Genomic DNA, 18,466 nt, shown 5'->3' on the forward strand with positions numbered 1-18,466 from the left:
AGTTAGGAGCTGATTGGTTGCTGCATTTATCACTTCCTGATGCCTTCTCCAGGTTAATACATCTGCCCCAATATTTGCTACTGTGGCCAATTCAGATTCTTTATGGGCCCAAACTGCAACTATTGCAGTGAATGAATAGAAATAATGCAGAGCTGTTTACACTCCTTTATCTTTGCCAGAGATTTCTTGTGGACAGCAAGAGAACCCAAGTTACATTGTGAGAACTGAAATTTATACTCGTGTTCCACATTTATGTGTATAATATATACACTAATCAATATTGAAATGCATGTATAAATATATAGTATATACAACATTTTTATAGTAAAGAACAGGTCAAAATTTACATTATGGGTAAAAATGATATTTTAATGTGAGCCAATCAATTAAAATTTTAAGCATGCCCTGCAAAAGTTTATTTTTTTGCTCTTCTGAAAAATGTCTTTGTTTGATGATACCAATAATTTGTTGTAAGGAAGAAGGGATGGACGGTGCCAATCATAGTACAACTTTCTAAGAATACTGATTAAATCACCTACTATTTCCTTCAATAACAGCAGTTATTGTTAATACCTCTTGAAAGAAGGAGGAGGGTGTTGTACATGAATCCTAGTGTGTTGTTGACAGGAGCCGGGTCTTGTTGGCTCTACATAGATGAAGTATTTAACCATACCTCCCAACATGACCCTCTCCAGGAGGGACAGAATGCTCTGCTTCTGGACTTCTCTCTTAATTTATAATTGCCATCACCTGTAGTGAAACACGTTTCTTATCCGTTAACCTGTTCAACACAGGTGCCGGCAATCATAAATGAAGAGAAAAGTCCACGAGCAGGGCATTTTGTCCCTCCTGGAGAGGGTCATGTTGGGAGGTATGATTTAACAGGGCCAGAAGTTGTTACAGGTTAATTGATAGGACAGTGTTTTAGCACAGGTGATGGCAATCATTGTCAATAACAGCAGTTATTCAACAACAGTTGAATGAGCACAGCAAATCAGTTCAACCCTTTTCACACCGCACAAATAACCCGATATTGACCCGGTATATTGCCGGGTCGTCACGGGTCACTGGGGGTAATTCTGAGTTGATCGCAGCAGCAAGTTTGTTAGCAATTGGGCAAAACCATGTGCACTGCAGGGGGTGCAGATATAACATTTGCAGAGAGAGTTAGATTTGGGTGGGTTATATTGTTTTTGTGCAGGGTAAATACTGGCTGCTTTATTTTTACACTGCAATTTAGATTTCAGTTTGAACACACCCCGCCCAAATCTAACTCTCTCTGCACATGTTATACCCATTCCCCCTGCAGTGCACATGGTTTTGCCCAACTGCTAACAAATTTGCTGCTGCGTTCAACTCAGAATTAGGCCCACTGTGCGGTGTGAAAGGGTCACTCCAGAAATGCCAGGTTGCCTGACCCGGGTCAGGTGCAGTGTGAATGGGTTACCCGGGTCGATGCGACTCGGGACCTGTTCATAGCATAGGGAGAGGCGGTGCGGAGATGATTTCATCTCCCAGTACTGCCTCCACACCCGATGGCAACCCGACCCGGAATATTGTTGGGTCGGGAAGCCAGCAGAAAGGGTCCAATGCCGTGTCGCACGCGGGAAGGACCCGTTTCCAATTCCCGGGTGCGATCCGGCACTTGCGATCTGAAAGTGGTATTAGGGGTCTATTAATAAAGTAGTGAATAGGGTGGAGAAGTGAGCCAGTGGAGAAGTTGCCCATGGCAACCAATCAGCTGCAATCTATCATTTTATAGAATGCAATTGATAAATGTTACTTCAAAGCTCACTGGTTGCCGTGGGCAACTTCTCCACTGGCTCGCTTCTCCACTCTTTTCACTGCTCCATGAACGACTCGACTTCATGTAATCCATTACATTTTAAATTAAGATTTCTACACTCATTTACCAAAAACTCTCTCACACACAGTAATAAAAAAGAGACAAATCAACTCAGTATAATTTTCCATTTTATTTATAACAATATTCTGTGTTATTTAAGTTGTAAAGTAATCCAGCAAAAATTATTAAAACTCTTTTTGTAACCCTGCCTCCCCTCAATTCAGCCCGATAAACATTTTTGAAATGAGTGCTTTCCAGAACCAACATATAAACAAAAATACTGCATGTGAACATTATAAACCATTAAGCACATCGGATATAGAGGAAATGAGAGAGCGGAATGATTTTCTGGTCATGGTTTTACATTTCAAACCAAGGAATAAAAAGTAAAAAAAAGAAAAGAAAAAAAAAACTGTCAGAAAAGGTACATCTAACAAAGCCCTTAGGCTGAGTCAGATTTGGAGAGGTGCGATGACTTATCTTAATATCTCCTTTAATGTCTTTTAGCTCTTGAAAGATTAAATTGTTGTGATAAAATTAATCTGTCATTTCCACTCAACAAGGATGAGGAAACAAAGTGTGATGACAATGGGAGAACAGTAACGATTACATAGTAAGGCTATATAGTGCAACAATACTTTGAACAAAACTAAAAAACAAAGACAAGTGTCTGGCGTTACCCATGATCCTGTGGCTGGTTCGCTCATGATCTATGAATAGATTACTCAAAACCACCACCATGTTAGTGATCACTATGGGCAGAAAGGTGCAAACATTACTTTCATTGACTTCTCTCTGTCCTTGTAAAATTATTTAGAAACTTAAAAGTGACCCCAATTTATTAATGCAAATATTTATATTGTGCACTTAAAGCATTTTATTCAGTGTGCTTTTTTACTCGATAGATATTGAATTATTGCATGATTTATTCACCTCTTCTATATAGAATGGCATTTAGTATTTTATAAATAGTTGCTTTTATTGCAGTCAACTCTCCCATGTCTCATGCAGATGGAAACCTAGTAGATAGAGGACGCCCCAAACCACTCAAATTCTTCTTTCCTGTGGTAATAGAGCGTGAGCTTAAAAACCAAGTGTAATGTCAAAGTAGTCTGTTACAAAGAGTTTAGACTTCAATATCGAATGTCCATAGCAGATTTCCTCTGTTTATTAATGTGCCGCTCTGCTCATGTGCAAAATAACCCACTTGATCATCATACTATAGAGATGACTGTCAATAATCGTAGAACGTACTTGAAGAGCGACAGTTCTTCCAAGACTGTTTGTGTGTTACGTGACTGTCACATTTACAGTTCTAACATGACCATTGTTACTTCCCAGGCCCTTCCAATGTCTAGAAAAAACATATTTTTATGAAGTATGCTGCTTAACTGTATAAAAGGACAACATATTTTCTGAATGAGTAGACAAGATGATGACTCGTGACTACATAAAAACACAATTAAACCCCAACATTGTTAATACAACATTGGGCTGCAAGGCCACCAAGCAGTAAAAGGGACAGTGATCAAACACCTCACAACCATACAGATGCTTAAAGTGTACCCATATTCTTCTGGAGGCAGCCATTCTGGGGACTGAACCAATATTTAAAAGACGACAATTGAATCACCCCGTGCCTCAATAAAATCACCATTTTCTCGTGATAGCCCAAATATTGTTTCAACCCACAAATTATCTGTCAACACTGTGTGTATGTGACAAGTACTCTTCAAAAGGTGCAGTGCTACAAACAAATGTATTCCTTAGAAAATATAAAATAAAATGTTAGAGAGCCTGTGTTAAGGATTGCTGACTCTGCTCACCAAGTGTTCTATGAGAAAGGCTTGTGAGTTTGAAATAAAATTCTCATGTTTCATTAAAGTAACAATAAAACACTAGTGGGGATTATAGTGTGAAGAGACACACAAGTTAATGTGAAAAAAAACCCTGCAATTAACATTTCGGGATTGGGACAATGAAAAAAAAAACCAATATTGTTCTTAAAATAGACATTTCACCTTTCCAATACATAATGAGAAGAGGCTTAATCACAAGAGATTATTATTTTATCTCCCAAGCATCAAGCACCTCCTCATCTTGGAATCTAAGGAAAATAAAACATTTTTTGTTCTTCTAGAATCATAGTACCAAAGACGACTGCGGCAGCAAAACTGAAGCGATTAACAGAACAAAAAGCCCTTGAACTGTATGATCTTGACGGTACTGGTAGCAAAGCAGAGCTGTTTGTTGCAACACATTCATTGGGTGAGTGGGGGTTGTGGGGGAAGGGGTGGTCCTTTCTCTGGTTAGAAAAAGGGATTGTTCTTTTGGCTTTCCAGTAACCAGGCACAATAACATTTGTACAAGCAGTTCCTTGTTTGCCGTGGAAGGTGGACCCAGTCACCTGTGTGCGGACTTTCATGTTTTAACATCAGGAGCAAAGCATTCCATTCTAAGGTCCTGCAATGAGCGGCTTCCTGTTCATTCAGCTGCTGTGGCAGTAGCGGGTTGCTGAAAGTGACCAAACCATTATTCTTGTCAAAGTAAAATTTGCTCACTTGGCTTGCTAAAGGCTCGGTCTGAAGAAAAAAAAAATGACACCACTCTCTCTTCATTACGTTGTTAAAAAAATAAAAATTTAAAAACTATTATTTACTGTATGCTGTAGCTAAAACATGAAGCAATATAAAACAACTAAAGAAAAGGAAGGCGGAAATGTACTCAAAAGAGCTCTTCTGATGTGTTCTACACTGTTACTTTGTACCATTCTGGCAACTTTTGAAGTGGATAAAATAGTGTAACAGTCTTGCTCAAAAGGCCAGCCCTTGAAATGATAAAAACACCCCTTCTTGGTTTCTGTGATTCCTCTTCTTGTAAAATGAGCTGCCTTTCTTTACTATCCTAGTCTTCTTCTCTCTTTCCAGCGCTCTTATCTTCAGGACAAGATCTGCATGCCACTTTGTGTTTATTGCAGAGTCTAATTACAGGCAGGTCCCGAGCACATACGGTCAAGGAGCTGACAGGTTCCAGAAAATAATGGCAAAGAAAAAAAATATATTTATAATACTGAGATCAATATAAAAGTAGTCCTTCATTTATACACTTTATACACCGTTAGATTGTGTGTGTGTTTTTTTTCGCCATAAAAGTTTTTAAACTATTTTTTTTCTCTTTTTACTAAAATTTCTGCCCTATGCCAAAGGGTCTGAGAAGTCATCCTCTCCTCCACGGGACAGCAGCTCCCGCTTCTCGTCTGTGCTCGCTAGAGAATTCCGGCTGTTGTGAGCTCCCATATACAGAGTGGCATAGACTGGGTTGGTGAAGTTTGTAGGCTGTGATAGGGAATACAACAAAGACATGAGGATTGTGAGAATACAAAAATGTTGTGTTAAATGTACATTGAATTACATCACTGATTATTATACAGCTCATTTAAAATGGAAATCAAATAAAAAAAAGTTTTATTAGCTATAAACCAATATCAAATTAGGTAAGTAAAAAACATCCCAAAACAAAGTCCTTGAATATACAGTATACATCATTACCTGCAAGGGTGCTGTGAGGGAAGGGGGCGCTGGGGCTACAAAGTACCTGGCCAATGTAGGAGATGACACAACCATACTCACCCTGGTACAAAGCAATGAAGTGTGCCATAGTTTTTTATTTCTTTATTGGAGCACAAAAACAGCATACACTTACGGACGACAGTATAAAGACACATAGGGGGGTATTCAATTAAGTGCTGTTTTTTTCGACTAATTCGACACAGGGTATTCAATTGCGGGGGGTTCTGCCTATTTTTGAATCCATTTTCGCCCATGCCGTTTCACTTTTTTTTGTTGAATCAGCAGAAGAGAACTGCAAATTAATGAGCTACAGAAGCAAGCATATGGAATATATTTTACCGTTACCTTATCTGGATCTAAAGTGAAGTCTGCATCAAGCAGTTCTCCTACATCGTCGTCTGGCTCCCCTTCATACATTTTGTAGGTTGGATTGCCAATTTCTACATTAATGGCTCCATTGGTCATTCGCTGATGCTGGAAACCTTTAGCCCTGTAAAGGCCAAAAACATGTAAGACTAATTTGCAGTGTGAATCTAGTTATACCTGCATTTGTACAGTAGTATCAGGGACTAAAATAAATATTAATAAATAACACAGTGTAAATAATTTTCTTTTATCATAACAGAGCCGGCCATAGGCATAGGCAAACTAGGCAATTGTCTAGGGCATTTGATATGCCTAGGGGCATCAGGAGCTTCTGCTGATTAAAATGATATGCGGCATGCCTATATTACGTGTGTAACATTTCATATGCAGATACAGCCACAGTCTCACACAGTATATAGGCATGCTGCATATCATTTTAATCAGCAGAAGCGGCTTCTGCATCCTAGCCACATAGTAATGCAAATAAGATCCATTTTCATAAAAAAAAAGGTGCCCAGGGGCGTGGCCACGGCGGCAAAGGACTAGGCAGCGAGACCGAGGAGCTCCCTGGATAATTAATCCTGCATCAATCCTGGGGCTCTGATTGTGGTCTCCTCTGGACTCATCTCCTGCCTGGAGGTACTGGGGAGGCGGCGGGCACCGTTGAAGATCCGTGCGAGCGCTCCCGGCTCGCGTCGGCGGCCGCCCGGACTCCGGGCCTAGGCCGCAGTTCAGTCCCCGGCCTCGATTTTGGAGCTCCGCCGGGCGCGTGCGCGCGCGCACACGATCGAGCGCCCGAGGCGGTCACGGCGGCCAGCGGCACTGGAGAAGAGCGGCACCCCACTCCTGCACCCCCAGGGATCCACATATACATTATCCTGCTCCCCTGAAGGCTGGTGCAGGGAGGGAAGAGGGAGAAATCTGTGTGCTGGGCGGCCATTTTACCTGCAGCTCCCTGTATTACTACTCACAGCAAGGTGCAGTGTGGATGAAGACTGTACTGGGCTGGAGGATTGGATCTTGTCCCAGCAGCCCTGCCAATTGCTTATATTGTTGGAGTATCACACACTGGACATATTTATTTATACCATTGGACTCCCCTGGTCCCCCTTCTCCCTTCACTATAACAGCCGGCTATCCCAGTGCCTGGCGTGCTGCTGATACTGCGTTTACCGCCCACTGTTATACTTTTTGACACTCAATATTGGGACTCTCAGTATTGCTGGGCCTTAACACAATGGTGAGGGGCGGCCAGAGTGCGGCCGCGGCTAAACTGGAGAAGTTTGCTCGACAACCTGCATCCCAGTCGACGCAGTCATCTCCTAAGCTCTCCCCCCCTGCCAGAATGGACCCATCGGCTGGGTCCGACTCGGGGGCGAACGCACAGCCACCTGCTCCTTCCATCCAGCAGGTCCTGGAGGCCATAGCGGCCAGTGAACAACGTCTGTCGGACAAGATGGAGAAGGTGCATGTGATCTATCACTGCTGCGACAGGACGTCCAGCGAGTACGGGAGAGGGTGGGCGAAACTGATACTAGGGTCTCCAACCTGGAAGACCTCAGCGGTCCTCTACAACGATCGGTGTCTGCAGTCACACAACAAGTCACAACGTTGCAAACCAAACTCCTGTACATGGAGGGCAGACTCCGCAGAAATAATGTGAGATTCGTAGGCCTCCCCGAAAAGGAAGAGGGGGCACATCCCGAAGATTTCTTGGAATCCTGGCTAAAAGAGGCATACGGTGCTGAATCCTTTACCTCTCAGTTTGCAGTGGAGCGGGCTCACCGCGTGCCCTTCCGGCCTTTACCCCCAGGCGCCCCACCACGAACTTTTATAGCAAAATTCCTGCACTACAAGGACCGGGACTCAGTCCTGCGCCTGGGACGCGTGAAGGGCCCCCTGATCCGGAATGGAATCCGGGTGTCGGCATTTCCGGACTTTGCAGCAGACGTTCAAAAAGACCGAGCCCAGTTTCTTCCCATAAAGCGACGCCTTCGTGACCTGAACCTACCCTACTCGATGCTGTTTCCCTCCAGGTTGCGTGTGGTGGCAGACGGGGAGACCAAATTCTTCAACTCGCCCAGGGAAGCGGCTTCCTGGTTGGACAGATATGCTCCAGGGGCCCGCCAGCTGGCTCCAGACTGACATCGGGTCGCCCTCCTCTATGGGCCTACATTCCGCAAGTATAAGTCCGGGGAGCTTCCTCTCGTTTAGTGGTTCTGGACTTTGCTGAGAAGTGTTATACACGTATAAACGCATAAAGGTTTAGATATTTGGGTTGTTTTGATCTGTACGCCTAGTACAGTGTTGCCGTAGGCTTTGGGATCTCCAGGGCTAGAGTTCGGTTAGGGATATGGGTATGCCACAGTTCGGGGAGGTATACGGGGTGGGGGGATGCTTGGGGGCCGCTGTTGGCCCCTCAGCAGTTATTTTTCTGTTTTATGTTTTGAACTTACGAAGCCTATATACTTGTTATTCAGAGGGTGTGGTGGGGTCGCACTGTTTTCAGGGGTTCGGCTCGGGGTCCGGGGCCTGCGGACGACATGATTACGTGAGCGGAGCGCCGGGTGGTTGTTAGAAGTGTTGTGCCCCTGTTGATGACTTGGCCGACATGCCTCCCTTAAAAATCTTGGCGTGGAATGTCCGGGGCATCAACAGCAAAGTAAAGCGATCCTTAGTATTTAAAATGATCAAGAAATATGGCCCGGATATCATTTGTCTAAGCGAAACCCATTTGGAGGGAAATAGGCTGTTGTCGCTCTGCAGGCCTTGGGTGGGGTGGGCGTATCATTCCTCGCACTCCTCTTATTCCCGAGGGGTGTCGGTAATGATAAGGAGGACCGTACAGTTTGAGATGATCAGAGTAAATACAGATCCGCATGGTAGATACGTGTTCATAGAATGTAAACTGTTCTCACGTAATTTTTTCCTACTGTCTGTGTATGTTCCCCCCCCTTTTTCATATGTTGTCCTGCAAAAGGCCGCCTCATTTGTTGCCTCCTCCCCCCATACCCCTGTCATCTGCCTGGGGGACTTCAACGCTGTGTTGGATGCCTCTTTGGACAGATGGAGAGCTCCTCGTGATCAAGGGACGGGGGGCGGCTTAACCTCATCTGGATCTAAATTTGCAGATTTTCTAGATAGCATGCAGTGGGTAGACGTCTGGAGGATTCGGAATCCTACTCTTCGGCAATACTCCTGTTATTCGGGTACACATGGCTCTTTTTCCAGAATCGACCTGGCCCTGGTCTCACCTGGGCTTCTGCCTGGTGTGACGGATGTCCGTTACGAAGCACGGGGGGTGTCCGATCATTCGCCCCTGGTGCTCTCAATAGACGGGGACTGTCAGAGGGGACAGTCATATTGGCGACTGCACCCATCTTGGCTGGCCCAGCTGGGTGACTGCCCGGATTTAGCGTCCAAATGGGAGGGATTTTTTGCGGATAATGTGGGATCGGCCCCGGCCCCGGTTGTTTGGGATGCATTCAAAGCGTATTTGCGAGGTACATTGATTGGCAAAATTGCTGCCTGCAAGGTGGCTAGCAGGGCGATGGAAAGACAGCTTGAGACTGAGTGTAGGGATCTGGAGACGCGATACCTGACTGAGGGTACCCCCGCGCTGAAGGCCCGCTGGCTGGTGGCTCAGGAGGCCTGGCTGGCTCACCTTTCAGACAAAAATGCACGTTCCCTTTTGTTTAGGGCCACTAACATCTATATGCAGGCGGACAGACCAGGTAGCTTGCTGGCCCACTTAGTGCATTACGATCGACCTGGGACTACGATAGCGCAGCTGCTTGACTCCGACGGCTCCATGGTAGATACCACCCCTGACATCGCACAGATGTTCCTTGGCTACTTCAGGGAGGTATACGATAGCCGACTGACATGTTCCACAGAGGAATTAGACCTGTACCTGACAAATATTCCCCTTTCTAAACTCTCCCCTGAGGCTAGGGACGCCTTGGACGCGCCTCTGACCTTGGAGGAGGTGACGTCGGCGGTGGAGGTGTCTCCAAGTGGTAAATCCCCGGGTAGTGACGGTATTCCCACGGAACTATATAAACAATACATCGACTTCTTTGGTCCTCAGCTGCTTGACACGTACGTTGAAATGTTTGCCGCTAACAGCCTTCCTCCCTCAATGTCCGAGGCGATTCTCATAATGCTTCCAAAGCCTGGTAAGGATTCCAAGTTGTTGGAGTCCTACAGGCCGATCTCCCTTATCCCTACTGACGCCAAAATCCTGGCGAAAATTCTTGCTATCCGGCTCAACCTAGTAATTAAATCTATAATTCATCCGGATCAAACCGGCTTCATGCCTGGGAAATCCACATCCATTAACACCATTTTGCAGGCTCCTCGCGACTTCCCCTCGGACGCGGCTGTGGTCTCATTGGATGCAGCCAAGGCATTCGACAGTGTTGAGTGGCCATACCTATGGGGAGTCATGAGGAACATGGGCTTTGGCCCAAACTTTATTCAGTGGATCAAACTGCTATACCAGAATCCACGTGCCAGGGTCCTGGTGAACGGCTATATTTCCTCCTCCTTCCCTTTGACACGGGGCACCAGACAGGGATGCCCCCTCTCTCCTGCCCTGTTTGCCATAGCCATGGAGCCCCTCGCCTGCTTGATCAGATCGCACCCGGACATTGGGGGAATATGTACGGGTTCCTGCACCGATAAAATAGCCCTTTATGCGGATGACTTGCTGTTATTCCTTCGAGACTACGCGGTGGAGATGCCCACTGTGCTGCGGGTTATCGAGACCTTCGGTGGGTATTCGGGTCTCCGCATAAACTGGTCCAAATCATTTATTATGCCCATTATAGGCTCCCTCCCCCAGGTTCCGAAAATATCCCTGCCGCTGTGTTGGACAGTCCAGTTTAAGTACCTCGGGATTCTAATTACCAACGACCCATCAGACTTTGTGCCCTTAAACCTTGACCCTCTTGTACAGACAGTAGTGCGCAAATCGAGAGCTTGGTGTAAGCTACCACTGACAATGACGGGCAGGATCGGCCTCATTAAAATGGTAGTTTTGCCTAAACTATTATATGTTCTATTGCAGTCCCCTGTATACATCTTTCCAGCCTTCTTCAGGAAATTAAATAGCGTCCTGACGTCCTTGATATGGGTCAATAAAAGATCTAGAATAAAATTAACCACCCTCACTAGACAAAAAAGGGATGGCGACCTGGCCTTGCCCCACTTCCAACTGTATTACTATGCTGCCCAGCTATCACATATCGGTATGTGGCTTCAAGGAAGGGAGGGGGCGGAGCTGGGTCGGGCATTCCTTCGGTGCTATTACCCGGATCTTTCTCCGGCACAGGTCCTGGTGGGGGGAAACCCTTCTAGATTCTCACCTCCTATTGTCTTTCAGGCAATGAAGATATGGTTGGCATTGAAGGGCCTGCTCGGGTATGAGGGTATGGACCCAGATACTCCCCTATGGCACTCCACATTGCTTAATGAACTGAGGTCTCTAGAGGGCGAGGAGGTATGGGCTCCTTATTCGATAGACTCGCTGTCCCAGTTATACGGTGACGGTTCATTGAAATCATTTCAGCAATTAAAGGAGGAGTTTGGACTCCCGAACTCTCACTTTTACAGATTTTTACAGCTCCGGCATGCCTTGCAGGCGCAATTCGGAGATTCCCCCCCGGCGCTCCTCCCCATTCCCATAAAAACATTTCTACATTCACTGGGTCGAGTCAAGGTGATCTTCTTCACCTACTCGTACCTTCTTCAAACAATGCATGCAGACCCGCTCTCGAATCTTCGGGAGAACTGGGAGTGTGACTTGGGTCCCATAGACGGGGAAGACTGGGAGGGCGCTCTGGGCAATCCAAGCCAGGTCACCAAATCGCTGCGGTTTCAGCAGATACAGCTTTTCATTCTGCATAGATCATACATGACACCGAGCAGGCTGGCCAGATTTAGGTCTGATTGTGCTGATGTTTGTCCCAAGTGCGGGGCTGCCGGAGGCACATTCTGGCACCTCATATGGGAATGCCCGTTGCTGCAAGTGTTCTGGGCTGGGGTCGGGTCGATTCTGGAACATACGGGAATGCCGAGAGGATTGCCGACTCCGAGATTTTGTATTTTGGGGGTGGGCGACTCTGACTCTGGGTCCCGATGGGAAAGCATGTATGCCCGCAGTGTGTGCGCGCTTGCAAAAGTGTGTATCGCGCGGACATGGATGGCCCCGCGTCCTCCCTCGATAACTGCTTTCAAAAGTTTGGTAAACGATACCCTACTAAAAGAACGATATGTATATATGAAATATAATGCCCATAACAGATACGAGAAGATATGGTCTCCCTGGATCGCTTCCACATACTCCTCCCTTGCCCTTCAAACTTAGAGGGCACTGGCTCTCGCTGCGGAGGCGCTATTTGGGCCCCGGGGCGTTGGGCCGAGCCTTTTATCTCCCCTTTAATGCAGCTGGTTGACTATCTAGCTACCACACCACACCATACACACCTTAACTTGACTAGGCTTGAGTTTGTTTCAGAGGGTTTAGTTCGGGGATAGTGGGGTTGTGGGCTATATATGGCCCACTAGACGGGGTAATTACACTAAAGATGCGGGGAGAAAATATTTAAAATGTTAAGTATGTGAATCATGACCTGCTTACAGACTTCATATAATATGCATAATGCGGGAAGACCGCACGGGAATAGTAACGCGGGGAATGTCATTCATATATGTATACCATTTAAAATAAAAAAGAATGACTCAGAATATTGTGATATTCCAACTGTGCTTCCCAATGTATACTGAAATGTCTGTATCTTTAACATGCTGTTGAATAAAAATTACTCTATTTAAAAAAAAAAAAAAAAAGGTGCCCGACATTAGCATTGAGGCAACATTTATGCGGACACTAATGTATCCAAGCAGAGGCAGAGGTCACAGTGTTAGTGGAAGTGTGAGTGCTGTGTGCATGTGAGTGGGTTGGTTGTGCAGTAGTGTTCGGAATATGTGTAAGGAGCATTATGTGTGTCATGTAAAAATGCATTACTAATGTGCAACATATGTGTAAGGGGCACTATGTGTGTCATTATGTGTATAGGGGCACTAATAATGTGCGGCATATGTGTAAGGGACATTATGTGTAAAAGGACATTAATAAAGGTTGTCATAATGCGTAAGGTGCATTATGTTTATAAGGACATTAATAATGTGTCTCATATGTGTAAGGGGCATTACTGTGTAATTGTATATAAATGCATTACTAATGTGTGGCATTATGTGTATAAGGTGCTCTACTATGTGTCTTTGCGTATAGAAAGGGCACTACTGTGTCGTCTAATGTGAATAAAGAGCAATAGGGTGTGGTGTAATGTGAATAAGGAGCAATTCAGTGTGATGTCATGTGAATAAGGGGCTCTACTGTGAGGAGTAACATTTATAAGGTAAAGTAATACTACTGTGGGATGTAATTTGAATTATGGACACTGTTGCATGATCAAATGTAAATAAAGTTGCACTACTGTGTGGCGTAATTGGAATTGGGGTTACTATTGCGTGGCCATGCCCCTTGCCAGTAAAAACACATCCCTTTTTGGGCTGTGTGCCAAATGTGCAAACTGTTCCTATTTAAAATATAGGGGGTACAAACACCAAAATAAGGACTGCTATGGGTGAGCGGTGATGGTGCTGGGAAAGAGGTGCAAGGTCAGAGGCGGAACCAGCGGTGGTGCTAGGGGGCACCAGCCAAAATCTTGCCTAGGGCATCATATTGGTTAGGGCCGGCTCTGTATCATAAGCACTTATTACAGTAGGAATATGATTAAAGAGGTGTCTCTGTAGCATTTAGGAAATATAGACTTTAGATTCTCTTACCCGCTCATTCGATGTCTATACCAGAAGAATATTCCAATTCCAAGGAGAACAAGCACGATTATTAACAAAATGGGAATTACAATGGAGGCAGTCTCTGCAGAAAGATTACAGATAAAATGTCAGGTTACCAAAAGGAATATTGTGCTAATACAGAACCGATAAACACAGAGTGCAAATGTTGAGCAGGAACTTCACGTAGATTAGTGTCATCATTCAGGATAGTTTACAACTTTAAAATGTTTTCCACTTCTGATAAATTCCCCCGATCCCAATAATAACCTTTGTTTGGGACCCCCCACCAAAATATGATTACTGGGAGAGAGGGTAATAACTAAAAAAGAAAATACATACTAATAGTACATAAGATCAGCTTTATGATTCTTCTGAGCCGGGTTCTCCCCAACATAACCTGGATGTCCTATCAGCCAAGGACTGGGCGTACTAAATTGCTCTATTTATAGCCAGCCACTCCTGTGGACATAATCAAGGGTAACCGGTTCTGCACAATTCCTGGGTCACAAGGACATAAGTTCTTAAGGACTATACAACATCCACAGCGCACAGAGCCCTTTTCATAGTCTAAAGGCAGGATTCTCAATGTCCTGAATAATATGAAACTTGAAGCCATCTTGGACTGAGAGAAAGGTAAAGTCTTAAGCACAGTCCTTTCCTCATAGAAGATGAGAAATGGAGACCTACAAGACAGGGCCCGAGCCCTAGCTGTGGAGAAAGGAGGGTACTGTCAGCACCAGGTTGGATTGGGGTTATGTACTGAGGCTGCACATAAATCACTGCCTGAAAGGAGGTTTACACATCAGATAAGAGAGACTGTTGTGCATGAAAGAAAAATGAGAGGGCAGTTGCACGAACAATTAAGAATATAGTTTATATCTCTTTCAGACCCTCTAACAAATATAGCAGTTAATTAATCATTTGTCAAGAGATAGAAAACCCATTAGATTCACACTAGGACACATACTGTAGATCTTCCAAAGTCTGTGATAATTCTTTGCTTAAATAGTCTTCCAAACTTAAAGCATGGTCTGAACCACATAGTCAGAAAAGAACCTTTAGTTCTAAGGACCATCACTTCACAGCAACAACAATAAAGCCTGTAGAGGTAGTCACTCTCAACCTCAGATGTGCCCTGTATACAGTGCATCGAGTGGGGGGGGGGGGGGGGGAAATCAGCCTCCACACCCAGGTTGGCCCCCTCCTCTCCACATCGCTGTAGGCTCAGGCATTGTGCCGGAGTCTACTGCGCATGCGTAGGTCTCCGGAAACATGGCGTCTACCACGATCCAGGGACAGATTTAGTACTGTATAAGATTTTTTTTCTGCGGCTGCTGTAGCTGCAGTGGCTGTCGTGGGACTCTGAAAAGGTGTTAAAACAACATGGGTGCAATGTGTGCGACGTGGGCCCCCTCTGGACCCAGGGGCCCGAATGCACCGCACACATTGCACCCATGATAGAAATGCCAATGTCTCCACCCCTTGTTCTGTTGATTGGCTGCATTTTGAAGACATACTTGTGCAGGACCTGGCTGTCTTTGGCTGGCCCATCTTCATGTGACAAACTACTGCAGTCATTAAGTCACGACACACACTCTAAGAACCACTGGTCATAAAGAACATATATGGTAGTCTTCAGGAAATCTTTCATGTGTTGCAATTTGTGATTTCTTTCATCCAGGAATCTGGGTGTTTTATAGATCTGGAATCGAACCACTAATCCCAAATAAATAAAAATGTATGGACTCCCTCCACGGCACTCCTCAGCTTCTGTGCATGGACAAGACAGGGAGTTAAAGCTCTTAAATCTGGGAGCCTAACTAGTAGAAAAGAAATGCTTTTCCCCTTTAGCCAGATTATCCAAAAAAAGACACCACGAGAAGAGACTGTGGCATCTTCAATGTCTCAGTGTCCATGTTTCAGGCTCTTAAGCCAGCATGACTAGCGATGTTGATTCTAAGCCACCTGAGGACAGCATCAAGATCAGCATCACCTGAATACCCAGATGCTTTACAGGTGTGCTCAGCTAAAGAAAGAACACCCAAAATAGTACTACCTTTCTTCAAAGCCTCCATTACTGATCACCTCACCGCTGGCTTCATAAACCTCGGCCAATGTGTAGGGCCCATTACATTAATGCTGCACCTTCTGTGTGGTATGTTGCTGGATGTCCAATGCCGCTGCTGGCAAAAAAGTCCCAGGACTACTTGCAGCAGGAGTGAGTAGGCCCCCATAATGGGCTTCCATGATGGAAGCGTGTTGATAGCTGGAAGAGATGCAACTGGAAGAGCTAACTGGAAGTGGCCTCAGCCCAGTTCAGGCATCAAGCAGTTATCCCAGCTGCAAGGATGCCCATAAATAACAGGAAACTTATTATGGTACGTTCACAAAATGGAATCTTGGAAGTTTTTGAAACAAACTTAAGTTGCTGGTAAGATTCCATGGAATAGAGGCAGAGGAGCCTAAACTTTTGGACGTGTATCTTGGGGCAACGAACACAACCGACCAATAAATAAAAGACTAGTCCTATATAGGAACCAAACAACACAGAAGAATAACATATGGCTGGCTTGCACATGCTTTAATCACTAACGCCATTAGAGGTAGTGGATGCAGCTTAGATGATGAGGCTGGGGGCAGAGGGCTCAGGTAAAAGTCTGACTGAAGAATCAACACAGGATGGACCATCTTCACTATTACATCAGCTAAACTTGTACTCTTTAAAAATTGCAGTTGTTCTTCAAACTACTGTAGCACCCAGTCAGGCTAATTAGGGACATGTCTAGGGCTGCATCGTAACAGCTAGGCAGAGCATTACAAGGCAACTTCCATTTGATGAGCCTCACTTCTTTCAAGGAGGTGGCTGTCACCCAAAGGCCTGAGATAGGGCATGGCAAATGTCTTAAAATAAAACTAGAATGCCTTTTTACTCTAACACCCCATGGACACAGCCCTTAGTGCCCTAATCCTCTGAAGCTGTGAAAATAAAACCCAATCGAATCTGTGTGGACTGTCCTGTATAAGGAAGTAAATAAGCTTCCTGTATCTACTGCTGGCCCATACAAATAACCTGCGTGGACCATAAATGGCATGGCTTTTTATATTCAATTATTTCCCTTTTGGATTTGGTGTTGCCATGTGCAGGGATTGCTGAAGGAGCCAGACCATAAATGGTGTCCTATAACTAATGTGCCTCTTTTTTAAATAGTACCCTGTCTTTCAAACTTTAGCCTATCAGAAAAGTAATGCAACACAATTACTGACATTGAATGCAATACAACTGCTGACATGAAACATATACCTACAGTATATATACATACATACATACATACATACACATACACACACACACACACACACACACACACACACACACACACACATACACATATATATATATATATATATATAAATGTTATTTTTTTCTTACTAGAAGTCGACTCTGCTTTTCCTAGGAACACTTCACATGTAGGGCCAGTCATCTCCGATGTGCACCTAGTAAAGGGGACAGAAGTCAGTTAGAGGATGTACAGCAGTTTGTTTTGCTGTATGAACAATAGAATACACATACGTTCTATCTGTAGTTTAAAACACTGACACAACTCAATGATAAAAGAGAATTTTTGTATAGGTAAAGGTAGTTGGATATTCGGCTAGATGTGAAATGTCCATGTCCCACTAATACGAGTTTCTTTTGGTGCAAAGAGGTGAGGCATTTTGAGTCCATATGAGTAATCCACAAAAATGGCCTCTAAAAGCTCATACTGGGACCATAATAATGATGCTGTTTACTTCAGACCCTCCGTGACCCCTATCACCCAGAACAAGGAGCTCTGTTCTTGAAACTCTATTGCAATGTCTGCTATATTGCTTTCTGTTTTAACCCAATTTTCTCATCAAATAGTTAATTCATCTCAGGATACGCCTATACCAAACCAAGCAAGAAGCTTAATAGCAAAGTATTCTGTAGTAGATGGAGGGGGGAGTTTTACTCCTGTGCATTTATTAATGGATTAATAAATCTATTTTTGCTATACAATTAAAACTGCAGTACCAAAACCAATGTTATTTTACCTTTCATGAAATATTAACACACGGACAACCACTGATATTTTTATAATGCTATATTAGTCCTGATCGTCCCCTCCCCCATTAATTTTCCCATGCCATGGTAGTTCTTACTGGCACTCTGGCATCTCCGTTTGCTGGTTGATAGTACATGTCCCTCCATTCATACAGTAGTTGTTGCATGTCATGCAAGACTTGGCGATGCGTCCATCATTGCACCTTCAGAAGAAATCAAATGAGAGAGGTTATCATACCTATTTTACCTGCCAAATACACACTCCTATACACAGTACTCATTCTCTGCACGCAACTGATACACACTCCTATACACAGTACTCATTCTCTGCACACAACTGATACACACTCCTATACACAGTACTCATTCTCTGCACACAACTGATACACACTCCTATACACAGTACTCATTCTCTGCACGCAACTGATACACACTCCTATACACAGTACTTATTCTCTGCACGCAACTGATACACACTCCTATACACAGTACTCATTCTCTGCACGCAACTGATACACACTCCTATACACAGTACTCATTCTCTGCACACAACTGATACACACTTCTATACACAGTACTCATTCTCTGCACACAACTGATACACACTCCTATACACAGTACTCATTCTCTGCACACAACTAATACACACTCCTATACACAGTACTCATTCTCTGCACACAACTGATACACACTCCTATACACAGTACTCATTCTCTGCACACAACTGATACACAC

General features: G+C 44.5%; 1 protein-coding gene across 4 annotated transcripts in view; it reads right to left on the reverse strand.

The window, feature by feature from the left end:
- Window positions 1-1,957: 1,957 nt before the first annotated feature.
- Window positions 1,958-18,466, reverse strand: part of LRP1 (LDL receptor related protein 1) — a 486,645-nt gene continuing 470,136 nt past the window's right edge. For all 4 annotated transcript variants that reach the window (XM_063952427.1, XM_063952428.1, XM_063952429.1 and 1 more), the window contains 5 exons: window positions 17,830-17,934; window positions 17,078-17,142; window positions 13,636-13,729; window positions 5,761-5,905; window positions 1,958-5,181 (listed from right to left, as the gene is read on the reverse strand). In XM_063952427.1, the coding sequence (XP_063808497.1) occupies window positions 5,041-5,181; window positions 5,761-5,905; window positions 13,636-13,729; window positions 17,078-17,142; window positions 17,830-17,934 (550 nt within the window). In that variant the 3' untranslated portion in view covers window positions 1,958-5,040. The remainder of the gene's footprint in view (window positions 5,182-5,760; window positions 5,906-13,635; window positions 13,730-17,077; window positions 17,143-17,829; window positions 17,935-18,466) is intronic.

The sequence above is a fragment of the Pseudophryne corroboree genome, chromosome 2 (genome assembly GCF_028390025.1).
Source record: "Pseudophryne corroboree isolate aPseCor3 chromosome 2, aPseCor3.hap2, whole genome shotgun sequence".
NCBI lineage: Eukaryota > Metazoa > Chordata > Amphibia > Anura > Myobatrachidae > Pseudophryne > Pseudophryne corroboree.